This window comes from Wyeomyia smithii, chromosome 3 (genome assembly GCF_029784165.1).
Source record: "Wyeomyia smithii strain HCP4-BCI-WySm-NY-G18 chromosome 3, ASM2978416v1, whole genome shotgun sequence".
In the NCBI taxonomy this organism is placed as follows: Eukaryota; Metazoa; Arthropoda; class Insecta; order Diptera; family Culicidae; genus Wyeomyia; species Wyeomyia smithii.
In genome coordinates, this window is record NC_073696.1 from 6,526,255 (window position 1) to 6,551,618 (window position 25,364).

Sequence of the window (25,364 nt, forward strand, 5' to 3'; positions counted from 1 at the left end):
GCACCTTTTACCGCTTCAAGTTGCACATATTGATGCAAAGGTAAAAGATACAAAAGAGCTTCTAAGGCTTTTAATGGTGCGCTGGCCATCGCTCCAGTTATTGATAGGCATGCTAGACGGCCACTGGCAGAGCTGAATGCCACCACGGGTCGGTAATTGGCGATTACCGAAGGCCACGGAAGTGCTCACTGCTAGCAAGCAGTCCCGGACCATCAGCGGGAGCTAGCCTAGGTCGTGGCGAGATTCAGGCACTGGGCCGCTGAATTCTCGCAAAAGCCACACTGGCCGGAAGCAGCTCCGACGGAGCGAGTAGTGCCGCTCCCACCACCCAAATGCACTATACCGCCAATTGGGACTGATGCCAGTAATGTTCCCAATTACGGCAACTGGTCGCATCACTATAGGATAAGAGTCGGATCTCGTTTTCGTACCATGATTTTGGGCTGGCACCTGCGCCGAGCTCCCTTAGTAATGTCGTGTGATAACGGCTTGAAACGGCGAGATTACAACCGGTGCAGGGGTCTCCGTCCCGTAAAACCTGGCAGGCCTTCCAGTACGTTCCGAGTCCATTGCCGGGTGGGGACCCGGCAGGAGTAGGATCAGATGTCTTTTCCTGACTTGCGCCGGTCGGGGGTGTCATAGTTGCCCATAAGGCGCTATGGCAGCCGCCCCTAGCCATGGCCTCACTGCTCCGGCATAGACTACCTTGGGACCATTTAGGCGACTACTCCATTATGGATAAGGATAGCGGCTGGTAGGGGGACCCAATAAACAAAAATGTTGAGCTCAAAAACAAAAGAGACGGGTGCGGAGGGGTTACCAAATCCCTTCGCACGAGGTGCCGCTTTTAGTTCAGAGTGTTTAATTTATAAAAGACTATTCGAGCAAAAGAAAAGCAGCTTGCGTTTCAATAAATAGCAAACAAGTTCCAACGAGAATGTGAATAAGTTTGATTTTTTGTATTTTAATATTGCGGGGTTGACAACAAACTACGTTGCATTACGTCAGATTGTTGAAGATAAACGTCCACTTTTGGTGTTTTTATCAGAGACTCACATTGTCGATGATGAAGCATTTGAACAATATAGTATTCCGGGATACAATGTTGCTGCTTGTTTATCACATTCTAGGCAAACTGGCGGTGTTGCTATTTATGTCAGAGAATCAGTTCAATTCCAGCTTTGTCACAACGAAGCTAAGGATGGTAACTGGTTCTTGGGCATTACAGTAGTTGGTGGCATGAAGGTGGGCAATTATGGTGTTTTGTATCATTCTCCTAATGCTAGTGACCGCCGTTTTCTTGAAATATTGGAAAACTGGCTTGATGAATTTCTTGATTTGGGTAAAATAAATATAGTGACGGGCGATTTTAATATTAACTGGCGAGATGATGCAAATTCGAATCATTTGAAGCGTTTAGTTGAGTCTTTCAATTTGAAACAAAGTGTAGATGAATATACGCGTATTTCCCAGTGGAGTAGAACTTTGATTGACCATGTTTATTGCAATTTTGATTCGATTCGTTCAGTTACGAATTCTGATATGAAAATAACCGATCATGAGACATTAGTAATTAATGTTCTAGAAAACTTGAATAATAATAATGATTCAATAAAATTGAAATGCTGGAGAAAATATTCGAAACAGGCTGTTTCGAACCTTGTTGAGAGAAGCTTGGGTTTTCCAATCGCGACCGGTAGTTTAGATGAATCTGCAGCTGTTCTTACTAACATTTTGAAGACGTGTACGAATCAATTAGTTGAACATAAATTTGTTTCGCTGAAAAACTCGAACAGCTGGTATAGTTTGGATCTTTTGCGCCTAAAGCGCAAGAGAGATAAACTGTACAAAAAGTTTTGTAGATCAAACAATCAGAATCATTGGATTGAGTACACGTTCGCGCGTAATAAATATTCACAAGCGATTAAAAAGAAGCGTTGTGAATATATCCAGAGAAAGATTGTTCAACATCAAAAAAACAGCAAAGAGTTATGGAAAATTTTGAAATCTTTGTTGAAACCTAGTAATTGTAAACCGCGGTCCATAACTTTTGAAGGCACATTAGAACATTCAGAACAAATTATTGCATCTAGATTTAATGATTATTTTGTCCATAGTGTTTCATTGATCAATCAATCCATTGAATTGGTCGAGGAACCCGACGAAATAAAACAGCCGATTAACAGTAGTTGTACATTTGATGGTTTTCACCCAATCACGTTAGAAGAACTGAGAAAAATTTGTTTTTCATTAGGTAAAACGGCTGGAGTAGATAATGTAAATGCTAGAGTTATTCAAGATTGCTTCAATGTCATTGGTCACACTTTGCTGGACCTCATTAATGAATCGTTGCAAACAGGGCACGTGTTTTTGGTGTGGAAAGAATCGTTGGTTGTTCCGATTCAAAAGGTTGCTGGAACGATTAAAGCCGAAGAGTTTCGTCCCATCAACATGTTACACACATTAGAAAAGATATTAGAACTAGTTGTTAAAGGCCAGCTTCTAGAATATTTAAATAGTAACTCGTTGCTAATTCCGGAACAATCAGGCTACCGGGAAGGCCACTCAGGTGAAACCGCGTTAAACTTAGTACTAGCAAAATGGAAAGATAACTTAGAAAATAGAGACACAATATTTGCTGTTTTTTTGGATCTAAAACGCGCTTTTGAGACAATTTCTAGGCCCTTATTGTTGAACACAATCAAGCGCTTTGGAATTTCGAGTACTGCATTCAGATGGTTTGAAAGTTACTTGTCTGACAGAACTCAACGGACTGTTTTTAATGATTCTGTATCTAGTCCCGTGGAGAATGATCTTGGAGTTCCACAGGGAAGTGTATTAGGGCCCCTTTTGTTCATTATGTATATAAATGACATGCGACGAGTTTTACGTTTTTGTGATATTAATCTTTTTGCCGATGACACCGTATTATTCATTGCAGCTAAGAACGTAGAAGAAGCCGTTTCACACTTGAACGAAGATTTACGTTCTCTAAGCAGATGGCTGAAGTATAAGCAATTGAAATTGAATATTGATAAAACTAAATTTATGATTTTCTCGCGCACCGTTGTAAATGATGATGTCTCTGTTTTGATTGATGATGAGGCAATTGGTCGCGTTCGGGAGATTAAATATCTTGGCGTTTATTGATTGATTGATTATTGATGACAATCTAAAGTTCAACGCTCACATTGACAATGTCATCAAGAAAATTGCCAAAAAGTATGGAATTCTATGCCGTCTGAAAAACGAATTGACGGTTAGTAGTAAAATACAGCTATACAAGTCAATCATCTCGCCCCATTTGGATTTTTGCCCTACCTTTTTGTATTTAGCCAATAACACACAATTATTGAGGTTACAGCGTTTGCAGGATAGAATAATGCGTTTGATTTTAAATTGTGATAGATTAACTTCCTCTGCTATTATGTTGGACGCTTTGCAATGGTTATCCGTGAAGCAACGAATTGTTTATTTGTCTATGGTGTTCATTTTTAAAATAATTAATGGTTTGCTACCTCAATATTTGTGTGATCGAATTGAAAGAGGAAGTGATTTTCATAGATATAACACTAGAACCGCGAATGAAATAAGAACACCTTTCTTTCTAACGAGAGCTTCACAAAATTCATTGTTTTATAAAGGTATAAATTTTTTCAATTCGATGCCAAGACATGTTAAACGTGCACCAACACTTGCGGAGTTCAAGAGACAATGTATTTCACACGTTAAAGTTTCTATTGTATAGAACGATACTAAGTTTTTCAAAATGATGTAGAGTTCACCTGACGAAGTTTGAACAAACGGATCTTAAATGACGAAGTTTTAACAAACGGATTTATTTTAGATGAACTATTTGTTTTGGTTTCTATTCATATATTGATTGTTTTATTGAAGCTTGTAAATGACGAAGTTTTATACGAACGGATCTGATTGTGTTGTAAAATTTTATTTATATGTTTATATTAAATTGGACTTTTCTAAATTTATAACAACAAAACTACTGTGTTCGTCACGGTGATGATGATGGATTTTTTTTCTTTCATTATTGTTGTTGTAGCTTTAAAAATAATAGAAAGAGACTACAAAAGCTTGAGCCTCGCGCGCGGTTTTCAGATATAAATGATTTCTTTTAGCAAATTAAAATTGTTATTTGAATGCTTAGAGAAAATCATGAAATAGTTGTGGTTGGTCTGGCTGAAGGTCATGAAAACCCTGTACTAGTTTTGTGTGCTCTATGAATCAAGTATACAGTTTTTGGAGAAGTTTATATCTGGAGGTAAAATCAGTTCGTTTTTTTTTTGTTTTGTATTACTGATTAATATATAAAATAATATAATATAATTGCACTCGAAACAAGAACCATTATTGACATGAAAAAAGCAATAACGGATCACATTAGACAGTTTGGAAGACCTGTAACGATTGTGTGCGATCAAGAACCTTCCTTTAAATCCATTGATTTTATCGGATTCCTAAACGATTTAGGAATAGTCGTTCATCACGCTAGTTCCTCCGAATCGAATGGCATTGTTGAAAAATTTCACTCAACATTGATTGAGCTGTACAGAACTTTACACGCGAAGTACAAAGATTTGGCATTAAACGAAATAATGAATATTTTAACCGACATTTACAACAATACTTTTCATTCGGCAATTAATCAAAAACCACGCGATGTAGTCTTTAACAAAACAAATATTACAAATAGCGAGGAAATCGCAAGAAATTTTGATAAAATTCAATCCGCGATAAAAGTTGAACTCAATAAGCGAAAGGAAGCACACGAGAATAAATTTGATAAAAATGAAACACCAAAAACTTTAAATATAAATGATAAAAAATACATAAAAATTGGTCAAAGACAAACCAAAGATCAAAACCTTTATAAAATTGCAACTGTTAAATCCAAAGATGAATTCACTTTTACTGATGCGAACGATATTAAAATCCATAAAAACCGAATTAAAAACTAACAAAATAATAATAAAAAAAAAAAACTAAACATTTCAACCATCCCTTTTTCCTTTCAGAATAATTTTCATCCACACAATTAATGCTACCACATACAAAGAAATTCCCAACAGCAATGGACTGGTTGCGTTCAAAATCAAAACAGCAAGGATCAAAACTGGATATGACAGGACATTACACAAAATCAATCTTAGGTCGCTAGAAGACAACGTAAAATATATAGAAAAAATTACCCAGTCATTCAAAACAATTGAACACTTAGAACAAACTCTTGTAGAAAAAATTAAAGTAGCCAACGGAAAACTTAGGAGTTTAAATACACACAGAACAAAAAGAGCACTAATAAATGCACTAGGAACGGCTATTAAAATCATTGCAGGGAACCCAGATAATGATGATCTCGAAATCATACATAAAAGCTTAGGAGAATTGCAAACACAAGAAAACAAATTAGTCCGCAACCAAGTCCGACAAATTCAAATCAATGAACTTTTTAAAGACAAAATCAACAACATTACAGATGCACTTGGAAAAATCAGCTCCAAAATATCAAAAGAATATAATTCAGTACAAGGCTTGAGATCAGATTTAGAATTCATTAACCTTATTTGGAATACAGATAAAATTATTCATATTTTAGAGAACATCGAGGAACAGATAGAATTTTCTAGAATAGGCTTGTTAAACAAAAATATTCTTTCAGTAGAAGAGAAAATGTACATTTTCGATAAACTTGTGAACCAAAACCTTAAATTGAATTATTTAGACGAAATTTTTCAGTACAGCACAGCTAGTATCGGCATCAGCAAAGGACAAGCAGTTATACTCATCAAGACACCAATTCTAGACGAGAAGACGTACGACCTTTTGGAACTTCATACCTTGAAAATCAACGAAACACGAATCGACACTCATATCAACCTGGTTACTAAGCATGGCGATCTAATTTACTCCCAAACATCAAAATGCGACATATGCGAGGGTAACAACTTGGTGGAAGACGAATGTATCTACAAAATTTTAACCCATCAAACACCAACATGCCCGCTTGTAAAGACGAAACAAGCATTCCAAGTCAATGAAATTGTAAAAGGCGTTATCCTGATCGATACCTCCGAAAACACTGAAGTAAGAGACTCTTGTGGAAACTCGAAGATGGTACGGGATGCCACCATTGTAGAAACCGAAAACTGTACCATTAGAATTCGCAACCTTACATTCTCTGGAAGGCTTGACGTAGTTCAACAAGACGAGTATCTGGTTCCAATCTACAGCAAACCTCTACAAAACACATCTTACTCAAAAGATGACGAAGAAAACTTTATGCTTCGGATCCTGAACCTAGAAGAACTCAGCGAGATTCAAATATCTCTAAACCATACACAAAAACGGGTAACATATGGAGGTGTCATCCTCCTCGCACTAACCTTTTTTTTGTTTCTTCACTGCATTTTTCTACAGAAAAATACATGCGAGGGTGAGCAAGGAAAATCACACCAAGCTACCAGAGCTTCTTACCCCCAAACATATAGGAGAAATAGACGGGACGGCTAAGACAAATGAAGATACGCCTAAGCACGGAAGCAATGGAGTCCACACCATGACGCCATTATTCGAGGTCCTTAAACATCAAACGAGGACGCTTGATACTTATGGGGGGAGACGTTATGAAAAGACGAGCCCAGCCGACCATGCCAACACGCCGCATCGATCGACCACAGCAACCGATGCGCCAGGGAATTGATGAGCCAGGAGAAACCAGCGTAGCAACAGCCAGGGTAACTACATCGAGACGACCAACGCCAACTTGCCCCATCGATCGGACGCAACGATCGATGCACCGTAGAAATGATGAGCCAGGAAGAATCCAGCGTAGCAACAACCCAGGAAGGCAACGTAGACACGACCAACGAGTACCAACGTGGAGGACCCATCGAACGATATTGGTTGTGCTGACTAGGTAGATTTAGTTAATAAAAGGTTTAGCGATAGGAATATCGAGTTAGTCTTAAGCGTGCGTTCTATTGTAATCGGTCTTAAACGTGAATAAATATTTTTTTATAATACTCGTAACCATTCGAGCATTACTTACATATTATGTGGAGCAGAGCGCCGCTGATCTTTCGTCGTCTGCAGTGGTACACGATTTCCATTTCCGTGAATATTAGGAAAAACTGCAATGCTGCTGCATTGATAGTGATTAAAAGTTTATGTCATGAATATGGTTACCTTAAAAGAACATAAACTACTCAACAAGAATTGAGCATTTTTGCAACGGTCATAAGATTTTTTTTTTGCATTTAATCTTCGATATTCTCTAGATGATCGTGATCGAAAGAGTAGATTTCTGAAAATACATATTTATAGAAGCCTAAGAGCCAGCAAATGCTTCTCAATATTTTGTCGATTAACTAGGATTGAAACACATTTCAACAAATAATATTAACAAATAATATTCCTACGTATATTAGCTGTCTTCGTAAAACAGTTAATGTAATTGTTGGCAAATGAAAAAAAACTTGTCAAACAAAAAGCAGAAATTAATCATTTCGAACTTTAACTTCCTTGTAATTGTCGGTTGTTATGATTTTTCGCTGGAAGTTGTTGTTCCTATGAGTGAACCTATGTAACGGCTTCGAAATAACTTCCATAATAAGATTTAAGTAATAAATTTAATTTGATCAGAGTTAAATAAGACAAAATCATGTATTATGATAACGTCACTATTTATTAAAACTATCACTTACATGAATGCCAGCATATCTGGACTTTCTTTTCCTGGGTTGACGGGAATCCCTTTATCGTCGGGGGATCGGCAGGCAGATGCTACGAGTTGCTCCTTTTTCCTAGCGGTACTCGGGACTCTCATATCGATCGGGTGATTACCTCAGTGTCCTGCAGATCGCTTGGTTTCTGGTGTGTGGCTCTTTCCACCGTTGTGATCCGGCTGCTTTAACCGAATATGAAGTTTTTCACACTTTAAAACACTTATACTTTTCCCGACTTCTGGGTCCCTATTCGGGCGCCAGTTAAACACTTGGGTGTTGTTCGGAGTTTTTAAAAAAGCTACCGATACATTTCACTGCTCAATTAAGACTAACTTTATTAATTCTAACGATTACATTTGTGCCCGCCGTTCGATTCACGTTGGTCAGAATATGAACCGCTGACTCCGCATCGCTCGGTGGTGGCTCCGATCGTTCGATTGTCGTCAACCTGCTCGTCGATGGCATTGTCTGAATTGTCAGCAAATTCCTTTGGTAGCTCGGTTGTTAACTCGCGCTATGATTTCGAAAAATTACTTGGAAATGCAGTTAGTCTGCAAGAAGACCCGTCATATCCATTTCAACAACTCAATATCCACCTTCTTCGTAATGCCTTTTCCTTCGGAGAGCAATGGAAATCGAAGCTATTTTCAACACAATTTGTAGTAACTCCATAAAAGGGGACTGCACAATTACTCATCGCTTAGTCTTCTAAATTTCAGAAGGGAAATAACCAAATTTTTAATCATTTGGTATTTAATTACACTTCAGCACTAACAAGAATATGAATACCAAACATTGGTATGACGTAGCACCCTTTCTTAGCAACGGTTGCGTAAATATCATCATAGTAGTTTTACACATGATATAACAAAAAATGTAGATGTAGATGTAGAACTATAATACCATTGCCACACCCTATATAAACCATACTGACCCTAAACATCTCTATCAGAAGGGGAACTATTATATCCTTACTCTTTTGTAAAAGCACTGAATAAATCCCGCCCGGTCCGGGCGATTTGAAGGGCTTAAAGGAATCCTCTGCCCACCCAACTCTTGACTTTGTGAAAATAACACTGGCTATTTCTTGAACTCTAGTCTTGCCATGAATTGAGCTAGGTATAGGTTAATTTTCCTCTCTTGAACGAATGTGCGTTCATGAATGTGAGTGCGAATGGATTGAGTACTTAGTAAGAGTGAGAGTGAGTATGTTTTAGTAAGGTAAGAGTAAGATTATAGTGCGTTTGAAATATTCTAAATTATTTTCTTTAACATAGTTTCCGGCCAATCGTTGCCCGACGGAATATAAGAACCTAGATATATTCACTAATAAAGAAAAAAAAAACGATGTAGCATCCTGCATGCCCTTTAATCACAGCAATTATTAAAAATCGATATTTCATTTAACATGATCTATGATTCTTGGTAATTTTGTTGTATTTTTGGAAACAGTCGCACATAAGAGAAGAGTTTATATTCTTCAATTTGCAATTTTTGACCGAAAGTGCGAGCATCCGAACTCGTATATGTATAAGAGCTACACAGTAAAGAAAATTTACATTACTTTAAATGCACATAAATGGAGCATTGGAAACCACGTAATATTCCGTGTGGCATTATAATCACATGCAAAGTAAATGAATATATTGTGAATTTGCATGCATATTTATATTCGAAGCTTTAAGTTTATATCAATTAACGTACAAATTTACATGTCTTAAAACGATTCTGTATTGTACATGATTTACGGTGTGAAATTGTATATGTTTTTCACTTCATGTGCTAGAAATCGTTATGTGTTTTCATTTGTATTAGTTGTAAATTTCATTTTTTGGTAGTGTGTAGGTGCGAACTTTTATATTGAACTCGCAACATTACTATCACATGACATTTGTAGGCCAAGTCCTGAAACTTGACGCGATAGCAATTCTAATAAGAATTTTGAAATTTATCATATCACTCAAGATCAAGCACCCTTGATACGGACCTTTTATCCTGCTGAATGCTGTATTGTGAGATTCAATTCTACAAATCATCATGATGTTCATTGCTATATTGTATGGTTCGAATTTCAAATCCGTTTCTTGATATTTATAATGAAATTTCTCAAATTCAAATTTTACTATTTACTTTTATTAAAAACAAATTTTTACAAATTTTTTACATTCAATTAACGCTCTAACTTTATATTACCTAAAGGCTAAAACAAAGCGCTTTGTCACTGATTTAACAGATTTTATCTAGTGATGAATTTGTCATACAGCAGATCCAATCCAGGAACGATCCAAAAAAAAAAAAATACCTGAAAACATGAAAACTTTAACAAATCAACAAAAATGATCAACAAACGTTCTGTGTGCCACCCCTTATCGTTTGAAGCTTCCAGCTACCCTCCTGGCGCTAAGGAGGAGACCGCCCATCAACGTCTGATTGGCGTACACTTTGAATGGGCAATTGTTTTCTATATGTCGAAAGAATCAATGCACATGATAGGTGTACTTCTGTATATCTGTATCGCATTCGAACAGAGCAAAAAAAATACACGACAATTGATGGCCTTTCTTCTTCGCGTATGACTTCATTCTGGCCCAGTCACCCCCGGATCGGCTATATCAGCTCAGTCAAGCCTGAGGGCTCTTCAGAGACGGATCGGAGCTAACGGAACGAAAAGAACGAAAACTGTTTACTAGGCAGAAATCAGAATCAGCGCAAAAGCGCGAAATTTTCTGTTACTGTAGTATTTGCTGATCTTTGGACTAAGTGGTTTCGCTGCGTCATCAATGAGGTGTTTTTGGTTTGTTGGATTGCTGCTACTGGCGGTTTTCGTAGGGAAAGGGCACGGTCGGCCTGGACGGAACCATCGTGGCGGCGGCAGTGGAACGTTTGTGGAAAGGCATGCCGAGTATGGACGGAATCTACAACAAGTTGCTAAATGCGGCTACGAGGTGGGTAATGTGTTTATGATACTTTAATTTCAATACATAACAATTGAAGAGGACTTGAGAATCTATTGACTTGCTGGCAGTGATATCAATTGAAAGTGAGTTCAATATTGAAAACCACTTCACCTTGTCGTTATAAAGGCAATATTTGGAATTCGATTACATTGATAGAATTGCTTGTTGACTCTTAATTTGCTGACAAAAACAGTATTTGCTTTATTTTGATATGATATGATCAAAATTTGTTTATTTTGCAATTAAATTGAGAGGATAGCGGCAACGTGTTTTGCGTTCAGCAGCACAGCGATTAGTACCATGACGTACCTGGCCATCAAAGCGAATCCTACGTGGGGCCATCAGAAAACGAACAACAGCCTTGTTTCACGCCTTCAAAATCTGGCGCTAATCGATGCAAAAACAGCATACCGATTAAAAACGACCACAGCGCAATGTCCGAGAATATATGGTCTACCCAAAGTACATAAACCAAACATGCCACTCCGGCCGGTAGTCTCCAACATAGGAGCACCGTCATATATGTTGTCGAAATATGTCGGGCAAATAATACAGGCATCCATCAAGAGCGACTTTAACATAAAAGATTCGTTTTCATTTTGTAGCTATATTAACTCAATTCGATTACCAGAAGACTATGTCCTTGTATCGTTTGACGTTACATCGCTTTTCACTAGCATTCCAACGTACATGATTCCTGGCATTATCATTAACAGATGGCAGGATATAAAGCAAAACACGGATATCAACCTAGATTTATTCTTAGAGATAATAGATTTTTGTCTGAATGGAAGCTACTTTTCATACAAAGGAAAGTTTTTCCGGCAGATCCACGGAACAGCCATGGGAAATCCGCTCTCACCAACAATAGCGGACTTAGTGATGGAATCGCTTCTGGAAAACGTCGCTAGAAAAATTGACTTCCCAGTACCAGTTTTAAAAAAGTACGTCGATGACTTGATTCTTGCTCTTCCCCCGGACCGAGTCACAGTCGTTTTGAACATTTTTAACAGTTTCAACAACAATATTCAATTCACTATCGAATTGGAGAAAGATAGAAAAATACCATTCCTTGACATGGTACTAATACGGCAAACTGACCAAACCATCCGTACTGAGTGGTATAGCAAACCGATGGCATCTGGTCGCCTCCTAGACTTTCATTCATGCCACCCACTTCATCTAAAAATGAATACCATCGCAAACTTTATCCAAAGAGTCCGACAGTTCACCACAAACAGTCCGAAGGAAGCAGCTAACATAACCATAAATGAACTGTTGAGGCGGAACCACTACCCAGCGGCGCTACGACATCGGCTGTTGAATGGCAACATCCGAAACACCGAACGAAACACGAGAAATTCGTCCGACGATGGAGGCACGGTTGTGTACAAACCGATGCTGTTTGTGAATGACCTGACACAACGGCTGAGTAAGGCATTAAAAGCGGCCTTCCCCAACATAACACTAGCGTCAAGATACGGGAACACCGCCAGCAGAATTTTCACCAACATGAAAGACACTATTCCTCCAGAGATGCGACATAACGTGATCTACAGGATTCCCTGCAACGATTGCGAAGCCAGCTATGTCGGGTTAACCACAACCCAACTGAAAAAACGCATAAGCAGCCACCGATCAACGATTAATGAAATGGAAAGACTCCGCGGCAAAAACGATGACGATCCCAGCACACAATTCGATCTCGAACGACTTAAAGAGAAGACGGCACTCCTTTACCACAGCATCGAAGCAAATCATAACTTCAACCTAGAAAAAACAAAAATTATCGATCAGCACACACGAAAATTAGCTCTCCCGATTTTAGAAGTCTGTCATATTGTTAACACCAAACATGCAGTCAACAAACGGTCCGATGTTGACAATCTCAGCTCCATGTATGCAGGTGTACTACACACACTTAACAAACAGATCCCAACACAGAACACGCACACACCAGCAAACGAAACCCAATAGCAAACTGTAAGAGCTAATAGCTAATACCCAATATATATTGCACCCACTGTTAGTCCACACTTTTTCGCTCCATTTTGAATCGAATTTGAGTTAGCGGTTGAAAGAGTAGTGAAGAAAGTTTGTGGCAGAGTTTATTTGTTAAGTTTAAATAAGAGCGGGTTTGAATGTAAGATTATTGTTTTTTGTGCTACAGTTTTTGAATGTTTACATGTTATTTTATAGATTGACACAATAGTAGCTAGTGAATAGGACAGGAATGCTGATGCCGAAGCTTGTATGACAAAAACGATTTATGTTCTGTAAGAGTTTTGTGATTTCATTTGTTGTGTAAGTTTGTAATTTTATATTGTCTTGTCTTCTAAATTCAGGATTCCCTGATGAAGGTGCAATATACACCGAAACGTTGGTGAAAGAGCGATATTAATTCGTTTTATTGCTGAAAGACTGCGAAGCCGAAAAACACCCCCTGACAAGTACATAAATTGATCAATTCTAATGCTAAAAAAAATCACAGGAGGGTTGTGTGCAAAGCCACGACCGCAAGATTGAAGTAGAATACTTTTACAAGAGAGTTAACCCGGCTGCTTGCGTGTCAGTCATTTTTCCTAGTAAATAAATGTTGACCGCAGTATTGAAAATTCTGTGCAAATGAAGTTGAAGTACTACTCAATTTCAGTTTGCACATATAAATACGACCTCACTGAACAGGAAAAGTACAAACTCTTTGCGGCGCAAACAAGTTTCAACAGTCAGAGTATATGTACATGTGAATTCAAATTAAGATAATTAACTTTTGGTTAAAGCTCAGAACGAGAAAATATTAAATCTTCATTTGTTTGGTTGTCCTAAAAAGGACAGTTTGTTGTTGAAAAAAACAATAAAAAATAAAAAAAAATTGGATATGACGCTGATTGCATCTTTGTGTTACACCGATAGCGGGAGTTATGGTGAACTTGCGTATGACGAAGGCATCGTATTACCTGTTTTATTGAATGGGAGAACAGGGAATATTGTAAAATTTTGTAAACATTTAATTCAAACAATATTACCAAATCGTGGTCAGGCAAACTGATAACAAAGTTGAAGGCAGTTTTCACACTGAAAATCAGACAGCCAGCAGAAGTTTTGATTGCCAAAATCCAGAATGCTTGTATACAACAGAATTTGATTGCATCCCGCACAGAATATCTGCTTGTGTTGATGCCAGAAAATTATTAACCTTCAATTACTTGTTTATTTACCTTGAAAAAGACATTTTGCGGTTCAAAATCGGTTGCTGATCGCAACCTTTGAGCTGCCCTAACATTGGGGGAATTAAGATACACGGACAACATGCACTGTTGAAGCTATTTCTCATTCAGTAAATTAGACGGGCGCGACAGATTTAAATTGTTAGGATCCAACACAGAATGCTCGCTTGCGTTGTCAAAAATTATTAACTTTCAATGAATTGTTTATTTGCCTTGAAAAAGGCATTTTGATTTTCAAAATTGGATTTCCTGATGGCAATCTTCATGCTGCCCCAACACGGGGGGAATAATGGCAGTCTGGCGACACACGCTGAGAAGAACCGCGCTGCTCCTGAGACGTGATGACCAACCACAGGGCTACTGCAGCTGCTAAGGAAGGACGACTGCTGTTGTCGCTGTATAGAACTATTATGAGCGGCTTCGGCTAAAACATTCTCTTATATAGGCCAAATAGCATGTTTTCAATTGCAAGGTATATGATTCTGTCGACCGTGCTTGGGAAGCAATCATATAACGACCAATCAGAGGCCGAATTTTTCGTTTTGACAATGCTTGACTATTTTCAATAGTACAATAGTGTGAATAATAAAATTACAATTATCTCGTTCTGGGAAGAATCTTAGAAGATTTTCCGATCTATTGCTGCAAAAACGAAGGAAATCCATCGAATACTAACCGATTTACTAGCATTTGAAATTGGACATATTTTTCACTTTTTTCGGTTTTAGATTTTCATTTCACATCCCTATGTAGCCGAACTTCCTGAGAGAAGTATTCTACTTCAATAGCAAAGCAGAAACGTCGACAGAACGAAGAAATAACTTGAAAAGCTACAATATCTAAACAATACCAGAAGTCTTGAAAAATGTTCATTTTTCTCCTTGCAAAATTCTACAAATAGTTCCAAAGAAATCTTAGAAATATCGCAAATTTGAAAACTAGGCAATCGTACAAAATCAAATAAATTCAAGTTCCCAAAAACACTGGCAACCAAAAAGAGAATATTCAGATCCTATTCCAAGTCCCCAAGTCCAAGTCCAAGTAAAAGTCCAAATCCGAGTCCAAGTCCAAGTAAAAGTCCAAATCCAAGTCCAAGTCCAAGTCCAAGTCCAAGTTATTTATTTATTTATTTATTTATTTATTTATTTCGTCAAACAAAAGTAGACTACATATGTTTAAAACTAACTTACATGCTATATGCTATTTATACTAGTGGGAGCAAAAAAAAAAAGAGTTTATACATAATTGAATAATAATTTCTTCACTTTGTCGGATTATTACAATGAATGTTTTCTATCGATTTAAATTGCGCGTTGAATTGAAATATTGTTTTAATTTAGTTCTCGACATAGAAAAGTCAATTGCTTCACAGTGTTGGTTATACACTAACATCATTTGATTAATTGGCCCGTATTTAGCATAATTGTTTCGTTGATGATTTAAATAAAACAAAGTCCGAGTTCGTAAATTTCTAGAAGGTACATAAAGATTGAGTTTTGATAATATTTCGGGTGAATCGACACGTTGAGATACGATATCGTTAACAAATGACATCATTGCGAATTCACGACGGGCTTTTAATGATTGGATGTCAATAAGTCTGCAGCGTTCGTCATATGATGGTAGGGGAAATGACGTCCATCGTAGATTACGAAGTTCATATAACAGGAATTGTTTTTGCACTGATTCTATTCTGTTTACATGTGTTGCAGAAAACGGAGACCATACAATGCTACAGTATTCTAAAAGTGACCTGACATAGGAATTATAAAGTGTTTTTATTGTGTATGGATCTTGGAAATTATAGCAGAAACGTTTTATAAAACTGACATGTTACTAGCCTTATTAATAATTGTATTGTAGTGATCAGTGAATGTTAATTTTGAGTCGAGTATGACTCCTAGGTCCCTAACTCGTTCACTTTTCTCTACTACCTGATCTCTAAGGAAATCATATTGCTTGGCATGTTTCTTTTTCTGCCAAAAGCCATCGAACTACATTTTTTAACGTTTAGCTGAAGAAGGCTTTTTTTACACCAAATGTAAAAATATTTTATCTCGTTACGAAAAATATTTACATCATCAGCGTTTTTAATTACAATGGAAAGTTTAATATCGTCAGCATAAATAAGAATTTTTACATGTTTTAGAATAAAGGAAACGTCGTTTACAAATAATAAAAATAGTAGAGGGCCCAAGTGAGAGCCTTGAGGAACTCCTGAGGTTACCTGAATAGGTTTCGATATTCTACCTTTAAATTTGACTGTTTGTTGACGATCTGTCAAATACTATTCAATCCATTTGAGTAATTGTGGATGAATTCCAATTTTTCGTAACTTGAAGAGAAGCAGGGGTATATCAATGCGATCGAAAGCTTTACTGAAGTCAGTATATAAGGTTTCAACATAATTACCTTTATCCATTGCGTTCAAAGAGAAGTTAATAAACTCGAGTAAGTTAGTTGTTGTTGAGCGCCCTTCGAAAAAACCGTGTTGCGTTGGGGTAATTCTATTTTTTATTTGGTGGAATAACTTTTTGTTTATTATTGCTTCAAAAAGCTTAGGTATTATTATCCATTGCGTTCAAAGAGAAGTTAATAAACTCGAGTAAGTTAGTTGTTGTTGAGCGCCCTTCGAAAAAACCGTGTTGCGTTGGGGTAAGTTAGTTGTTGTTGAGCGCCCTTCGAAAAAACCGTGTTGCGTTGGGGTAATTCTATTTTTTATTTGGTGGAATAACTTTTTGTTTATTATTGCTTCAAAAAGCTTAGGTATTATTATCCATTGCGTTCAAAGAGAAGTTAATAAACTCGAGTAAGTTAGTTGTTGTTGAGCGCCCTTCGAAAAAACCGTGTTGCGTTGGGGTAATTCTATTTTTTATTTGGTGGAATAACTTTTTGTTTATTATTGCTTCAAAAAGCTTAGGTATACAGGAAAGAATGGCTATGCCTCGATAGTTGCTAATGTCGGTTTTTTTACCAGATTTGAACACAGGCACTAGATATGAGTTTTTCCCGAATTTCGGGAAGCAACCGGATTCCAGCGACATATTGAAAATCAAGAACAGTGGGGAAGTTAGCTCTTTAGCTAAATGTTTCATGAATGCTGGCGGAATTCCGTCTGGTCCCGGACCTTTAGACGCATCCAGAGCTTTTAAAGTATCTTCATCTTCTGCGCTGACATGTTCAATATTGAAATAGTTGGGAAACTCAGGAAAGTTGGTGAAGAATGTATAGTCACGATCAGATTCGGAGAAAGTTGTATAATTTTGTTGAAAAAAATCAGCAAATAGATCAGAGATGTATGCCGGGTTCTCTTCAACTTTGTCATGCAGTTGCATTTTTGATGGAAAATTTTCAGATTTTAACTTTGATTTAACATATTTGAAAAAAAATTTTGGACAGGATTTGATTTCAAGCTCAGTCTTTAATGTGAACTCTTCAAACGCGTTACTAATGGCATCGTTTAATTCGCCGCAAATGTTAAGATAAGTTGTTAAAGCATCACGATTTTTATGAGTTTTGTATTTTTTATGTGCTTTTTGTTTTTTAAGTTTTTAATTTGTCTATTGTACCAGACTGGGTATTTGGAATTGCCATGACGTCTTATTCTTTTCAATGGTATTTCGCTAATAAATAAATCAGATAATATGTTATAAAAATTTTCTATAGCCGAATCGACGTTTCCGTCTTCAAACAATACATCTTGCCAGTTGATACTATTTAGTTTATGTTTTAATTCATCATAGTTTGCTGACTGAAAGTCAAAAACTTCTTCGAATTCATATTCGTCAGGTCTTTTATTCACATGCACAAATAAAGAAAACTCTATTGCTGTATGATAAACTTCGTTCTTCCATAATGGTTGTAATGAATTCGCACACAAAAGTCTTCACTAATGTTGGACATTAACAGATCTAGATAACAATTTTGTCCATTTTTCACATGATTTATTTGATTAAGACCAAGACTAGAGGTTTTATCAAAAAGAAGTTGCAGCGTTTCATTTTCGCCAATAATAGGAAGTAAAATGTTATGGTTATCGATGTCCGGAATAAAATCAATGTTGCGTTGGTTGAAATCACCGTATATGTGGAGTTTTACTTCAGGTAACAGCTTAGATGCAATATTTTCAAGTCCAAGTCCAAGTCCAAGTTCATGCCCGAGTCCATATCCAAAAGCAATTTCAAAATAAGAACTAAGTTTCAGTAATAATATTGTGCATTGAAGTGATAAGGTATTGAACTAATAAATCTCCGCAAATTGACAGATCATTTCACTGATGACAAAGAAACATCTAATTTTAGATGAGTACAATATCAATATTGCACAACTCCATCTCTTCTTTAATTATCAGTCACACAATCAACCCCCAGCCAAAACAAACATTCATTGTCTTCCGAATCTGTGCTAGCAAATGGCATCTCAAAGCTAAAATTATGCCTTAGTTTATCTTGACACTTCATATGCACACTCACACTGATTTTTGATTAAACATCTCTTCTAGTCATGCCCGACCCCAAAAAGGGACATGATCAACGTTCATCTTGTACCGCACTCTCACGATGACGTCGGATGGCTCAAAACCGTGGATCAGTATTACTACGGTAGCAAAACCAACCATCAGCGAGCTGGCGTTCAGTACATCCTGGATTCCGTAGTTGACGCCCTGCTGCACAATCCGGATCGTAAGTTTATCTACGTTGAGTCAGCTTTCTTCTTCAAATGGTGGGAGGAACAATCATCCGAGCGGCAGGCCGAGGTTCGAGAACTGATCGAACAAGGTCGGCTGTCCTTCGTGGGTGGTGCTTGGAGTATGAATGATGAGGCAGCATCGCACTACCAGAGTTTGATTGATCAGTTCACCTGGGGATTACGTTTGCTGAACGACACCTTCGGCGATTGTGGACGGCCTCGCACGGGCTGGCAGATCGATCCGTTTGGACATTCACGGGAGCAGGCTTCGCTGTTCGCCCAAATGGGCTACGATGGGATGTTCTTTGCTCGACTCGACTGGAGGGATAAGTCAAAACGTTTGGAGGAGAAAAAGGCGGAGATGATTTGGAAGGCCAGTGCAAACCTGGATGATAGTGAAATGTTTACTTCGGTACTGTATAATCATTACAGTGCTCCACCAGGGTTCTGCTTCGATGTTCTTTGTTCGGATGATCCTTTTGTAGATGGAGCGTTCAGTGCGGAGAATAATGTTAAAGATAGGGTTTGTTGGCTTAGAGTTCTCAGTAGGAAATTTCTTAACAAAAGTTTATTTTCAGGTTGATACATTCCTGTACTTTGTTGGGAATATGTCTACGAAGTATCGTTCCAACAACCTGCTCATCACCATGGGGGATGACTTCAACTACATGGACGCCAATATGAACTTCAAAAACATGGATAAACTTATTAAGTATACCAACGCTCGACAGCAAGACACCAGGGTTAACGTTTTCTACTCAACACCAACCTGCTACCTGAAGGCACTACATGATGCACAACTGAACTGGCCAGCGAAGACCGACGATTTCTTCCCGTACGCATCGGATCCACACGCCTACTGGACGGGGTACTTCACCTCTAGGCCAACCTCAAAACGCTACGAGCGGATGGGTAATCACTTCTTGCAAGTTTGTAAACAGTTATCCGCTCTGGGACTATCCGCATCCGAAACAAGCTATCAAGATAATTTGACCTATCTGCGAGAGGCAATCGGAGTAATGCAGCATCACGACGCAATCACTGGAACGGAAAAACAACACGTTGCCGATGATTACGCCCGAATGATTCACACTGCCTTGGAGGCTTGCGGTCTGAACACGAATGCAGCTCTTACGAACCTTGCCACTCCTTCTGGTGCTTATAAATTACAGTACCAATCATGTAACCGGCTGAACATTAGCGAATGTGAAGTATCCGAAACCAAGAGGAGTTTCGTAGTCACACTCTACAACCCACTGGCTCAAGCAAGTGATCACTACGTACGTCTACCGGTCAGCGGCAACGGTTACGAAATCCACGACCCTCAAGGTCATAAACAACACTCGCAGGTGGTCCCAGTTCCAGCACCCGTTTCGGAGTTGAAGTTCCGAAAAAGTTCTGCCCATGAAGAACTTGTCTTCAAGGCAGATCAAGTTCCACCGATGGGCTTTAAATCGTTCTACGTTACGGAGAGTAACGACTACAGAAGAGAAGCTGTAGACGAACTCCCGGTAGCAGATGAGACCAGCATTGGGAACGAACATTTGACGCTGAATTTTAACAAAAACGGGTTCCTTAGCACAATCGACATCGAGAAGCAAACTTATCGGTTGCAGCAGGACTTCCTGTTCTACGAAGGGGCTTATGGTAATAACGAGGTGTTCGAGAATCGTTCTTCTGGAGCGTACATCTTCCGACCGAACGGAACTGAATCACACGTTGGACGAAGTGTGCTGCTAACCGTTGTGAGAGGTGAGCTCGTTCAGGAAGTACATCAGGTGTTCAACGAGTGGATAAGTCAGGTCATTCGAGTCTACAAGGGTGAGCAGCATGTGGAGTTCGAGTGGTTGGTAGGTCCGATTCCGATCGATGACGATAAGGGAAAGGAAATCGTTACGCGCTACTATTCGGACATCGAGTCTAGTGGAACATTCTGGACGGACTCCAACGGTCGTGAGATGGTCCGAAGAGTTCGGGACCATCGAGAGACGTGGGATCTGGAGCTGGTCGAACCGGTTGCGGGAAATTATTACCCGGTGACGACGAAGATCGCATTGGAAGACAAACAGCTGCGAATGGCCGTGCTGAACGATCGAGCCCAGGGAGGTACTAGCATGCAGGATGGAGTCCTGGAGCTGATGGTGCACCGAAGATTGCTGCGAGATGATGCGTTTGGCGTTGGAGAGGCACTGAATGAGACTGCATACGGAGCTGGTTTGATTGCTCGTGGAAAGCATTATTTGCTTTTTGGGCCGAAAACAGCCGGTCCAAAAACTGTATCACTGCAAGCTCGAGAACGGTTTCTACAGAATCAGGTTCTCACTCCGCCGTGGATGTTCGTCAGTGATGCATCGGATGTATCGTACAATCTGTGGAAAGCCAATTCGCACAATTCGGTACTTATTGATTTTTGAACATTTTATTCTAGTATTATTTGACATCATTTTATTTCAGTACTCCGCCCTGAAAACGTCGCTTCCACCAAACGTAAACTTGCTGACATTCGAACCGTGGAAAGGAGCAAACTCGTTTCTGGTACGCTTCGAGCATCTGCTCGAAAAGAACGAAGATTCCCGCTACTCCCAACCGGTGACGATAAATTTGCGGGAAGTGTTTTCCAAGTTCTCGATTTCCAGCGCTCGTGAAACGACTCTGGCAGGAAACCAGTGGAAGGCGGACAGCAAGCGTCTACGGTTTTTCTTCGAGCCTGTACCACTTGATGATGAAGCTGGCGTTGCTGAAGAAGCTGGCGTGGTTGAAGAAGCTAGTGCTCCGCACCCCTCCGGAATGGAGTTCACCTTGAAACCGATGGAGATTCGAACTTTTGTGGTGGAGACTTGATTCTTCCAGATCTAGATTGATTTTGATGTATTATTGAAATAATAAATATATCATTTTGTAAAATTTACTGTTAATCTTTATCATTTCTATAGACAAAAACTTTTTTAAAGAAGGAAATGATTAGTCACAGTTTTTTTTTTCAACTTTTTGGAAAGATTTTTCATGAAAGCACTGTACTAAAATCAGGAGAGTTTAAATTATTTATCCAAATCTGATTAAATTACGGAATAATAAACACTATTCAAGCAACAATCACTCAATTTATAACCTGAGTGTTATTATTGAAAGACGATTTATGAATAGAAAAATAGTGGAAAAGCATATATAAATTTCAATTCGATTGTAACTAAACAAACGTTGGAAGAATGACTTACTTAAATATAAAATTGCTCCAAGCCGTTTCATTTTACTGCAGCAGTAAAGGAAGAATTTATATTCCGTGTCACAATCATAGCTCCGATCCCAACCCTAATCTGAATCACAATTCAATCCAAATTTTATTGCCAATCCCATCCCAGCCCCAAATTAAATTTCAATCCCAATTTAACTTTCAATTCTGATTACAATCTCAATTTTTATTTCCTGTCTTATCCATATTACAACCCCATTTTTTTAATGTATTCCGAATTCAACTGTTGCTCCAGTCTCAATTTCGATCCTAAATCCAATTCCAATCCCAATCGTTTTTTTTTATTCAAAATCTTGATTCAGTCTTATTTTCAATAAAAATCCTGTATCCAAAACCATTTAATATTATTGAAGCACGATTCAAAGACGAGAATTACAAAAAAGGAAGCCGAGAAAAGTTGAAAAATTTAAAACTAAAATTACAAAAAAAAATGTTTAATGAAAACAACGAAGTTTCATTCCTCAATAATTCCGGTTATGATCATCATCCCGATCTCGAAATCAATCAATCAAAATTCTAGAAGGAAATGAAAAAGCCAATCTCTTACCAAGCATTGGTTCTTCAACTGGATTCGTCGGACCGGAGCCATTCTGTGGGGTTTCTACATCCTACCTGAAATCAGAGCTCAGAGACTGGGAAGCAATGATGATTGGTGCCAACTGGAAGGTTACTTCCAATGCCAGACAATCTAAACTATTCATTACACCTTGTAATAGAATCACCCGCAACCTCCTCAGTACAAATAAAGCTGATCTGAGTACGTTGACTGGCCTACTGACTGGACACTGTCCGAGTAGGTTATCACCTTAAAAAAATAGGTAAACTGAGAGAGGACATATGTCGCTTCTGTAATCTTGAAGTTGAAACTTCGGAACACCTACTGTGCCAATGCGGCGCATTATTTCAGCAAAGACAGCGTATTTTTGGAAAAGGTGTCCTTACGCCCAACGAGGTACGGAATGCTGAACTAACAAAGGTAATGAACTTTATCAAAGAGGGCATTCCTTCTTGGGGGGGAAATGCAAAGTCCTAGGGCGACCGTCACTGATACCTATAGTGATGGAACGAACTGACAGCACATATATAATAACGCGAAGTATACCACAATATATCTAACTAATGGTAGCAGTGGTCATAAGCTCCTACAATGGAAAAACTTATACCTAACTAAACTACTATGTTTTTTTTGTACGCTTGAAAACACTGCGACCATTATTTTGATCTTTTGTAGTAAAAAAGCTATGTTATTCTCGAACCGCGACAGGGATGTTTGTCTTTAGTGGCTGAAAAAAAACACTCCCGGTTTACTTGGAATCAGTTATCAGATGAATTTTATAAGAGTAAAGCCAAATTCTGTATTTAGTAATGAATTCATGGATGGTCTTCATCGTTCCAAAATCCATGTTTCCAAGTTCATCTCGGACTGGTTGGCTTGCCAACGAGGAGAGCTGTTCGGTCTTCTTCGTATCGTTCACATTCCCTCAAGAGATGGTTAATATTTAGGTATCTCGCAGAGGTTGGAATTGGTGATGTTGATTCACTACTGCGGGCTATTTTGAGTGTAGTGGTTTGAGATCAAAATAGGTTCTAGTTCACGATCCACAAACCAAGGTTTCAGCTTGACGGATAGAAAGATTCTGTGGGAGTATCTTCCTAAGTCACTTTTCGCCCAAGCACTTTGCCAAGACTCTATCGTTTTACTACACAGAATCCGGAAAACAACGTGTGGTTCGATTTCTCCATTGAAAATCTCGCCCTGTTCGTATCCGCACTTTGCCAGTGTATCCGCCATTTCGTTTCCAGCAATTCTACAATGAGACGATACCCACAAAAACAAGATAGAAGATGTACAGACATGATGTAGATGACACGATGTAGTTCTATTTTGTAAGATATATAATTGTATCACGAATTTAACTAATGGAGACCATGATATTCTTTACAGTTTCGAGCGCTTCGAAACTGTCAGAACAAACGTGGTTCCTTGCAGTCCATTCCGCCGATAAGATTGTACAGGGATCGTTCGGACAAAAACAGGTCTCAGTCTCAGGATTATATACTCCAAATCCAACACTATTGCTCTTGACTGGGCCATCCGAGAAAAATAAACCATCTTGTGATAGAGATGATATTTTATTTTTCTAGAATAGGCTCATTGCGCAGACCAATTGAATTCCTTCAGAAGGTTCCACCTGCAACGAAGTGTCCACTGAAAAATAATAGAGGAATGAAACCTACTCATAAAATGCTTTCATTGACATGCGACATCGATGTTAGTGATGATAAAGATTATTGACTTCCTGGAAATTGTAAAGTGAGTTGAGCATGAGTTTTTAAACCTATTACTTGACTTTTTCCCTGCGCAATAGGATTTATTATTTGATAGCGTCTATTCGAAAATTTTTATTGAGGCTTCGGACATGAAATTTTCCCATGTATGATTGTAATGATTGATATGAGATCTTAGACGAGGACAAAGGCGAAAGGACTACTCTTTTTTTTTTAAGGGGGGATTTGTTAGTAGCTTAAGTATTTATGATAAATATTAGTAAATAATGAGTATGTGTGTCCAATCACAAATGGTGACTTCTCAACACTGTTAGAAATTTGTAATTTTAATTGTTAGGATTTGTTTGCTTTCGCAAATAGGACTTATCATTCGTAGGGATTTAAACCTACTCGTCAGAAAAGGGGAAGTAAACTTACAACTAACTTAATTGCTAACTTATTGGCTATAAAGAGAGCTTATCGTAGCAATTGAGGATTGCAACGATTTTTGTCGAAAATTGTTAATAATTTTATTTGACATAGCTTCTAATGGTTCAACACCGGTAAGTCTATGTAATTCGAGTGTACCAAACCAAGGAGGACGCTTCAAAATCATTTTCAGAATTTTATTCTGAATCCTTTGGAGCGTTTTCTTCCTTGTTGAACAGCAACTTGACCAGATCGGTACAGCATAAAGCATTGCTGGTCTAAAAATTTGTTTGTAAATCAAAAGTTTGTTCTTTAAACAAAGTTTAGAATTCCTGTTAATGAGAGGATATAAACATCTCGTATATTTGATACACTTGGCTTGTATACTCTCAATGTGCTCTTTGAAAATAAGTTTTTTATCATAAATTAGTCCCAAGTACTTAACCTTGTCGGACCAACTTAAAATAACCCCATTCATCTTGACAACGTGATTATTGTTTGGCATGAGGAAAGAAACCCTAGGCTTATGCGGAAATATTATCATTTGAGTTTTAGAAGCATTGGGAGAGATTTTCCACTTTTGCAAGTAGGAAGAAAAAATATCTAAACTTTTCTGCAATCGACTGCATATGACACGAAGACTTTTTCCTTTTACGGAAATGCTTGTGTCATCGCAGAACAATGACTTTGTGCATCCTGGAGGCAAATCAGGAAGATCTGAAGTGAATATGTTGTACAGGACTGGACCCAAGACTGAACCTTGAGGTACACCTGCTCTGACAGGAAATCTATCAGATTTTGA

The 25,364-nt window shown here is 38.2% G+C and overlaps 2 protein-coding genes across 4 annotated transcripts; both read left to right on the forward strand.

The window, feature by feature from the left end:
* The first annotated feature begins 10,343 nt into the window (after nt 1–10,343).
* On the forward strand, nt 10,344–21,523 carry LOC129730607 (lysosomal alpha-mannosidase-like). Its single transcript, XM_055690067.1, has 4 exons — nt 10,344–10,687; nt 18,428–19,138; nt 19,194–21,011; nt 21,070–21,523. The coding sequence occupies exons 1-4, from the start codon at nt 10,523–10,525 to the stop codon at nt 21,454–21,456; spliced, it is 3,081 nt and encodes a 1,026-aa protein (XP_055546042.1). The 5' UTR covers nt 10,344–10,522; the 3' UTR covers nt 21,457–21,523.
* LOC129730608 (uncharacterized) lies at nt 10,694–18,419 on the forward strand. 3 transcript variants are annotated; one of them, XM_055690070.1, is made up of 3 exons: nt 10,694–12,842; nt 12,899–12,975; nt 13,045–18,419. In XM_055690070.1, exon 1 carries the CDS (start codon nt 11,000–11,002, stop codon nt 12,674–12,676), a length of 1,677 nt encoding a protein of 558 aa, XP_055546045.1. In that variant the 5' UTR covers nt 10,694–10,999; the 3' UTR covers nt 12,677–12,842; nt 12,899–12,975; nt 13,045–18,419. The 3 variants fall into 3 exon arrangements, with proteins under 3 accessions (XP_055546045.1, XP_055546043.1, XP_055546044.1); XM_055690068.1 differs by having other exon boundaries at nt 10,694–12,975; XM_055690069.1 differs by having other exon boundaries at nt 12,899–18,419.
* Nucleotides 21,524–25,364: the final 3,841 nt, after the last annotated feature.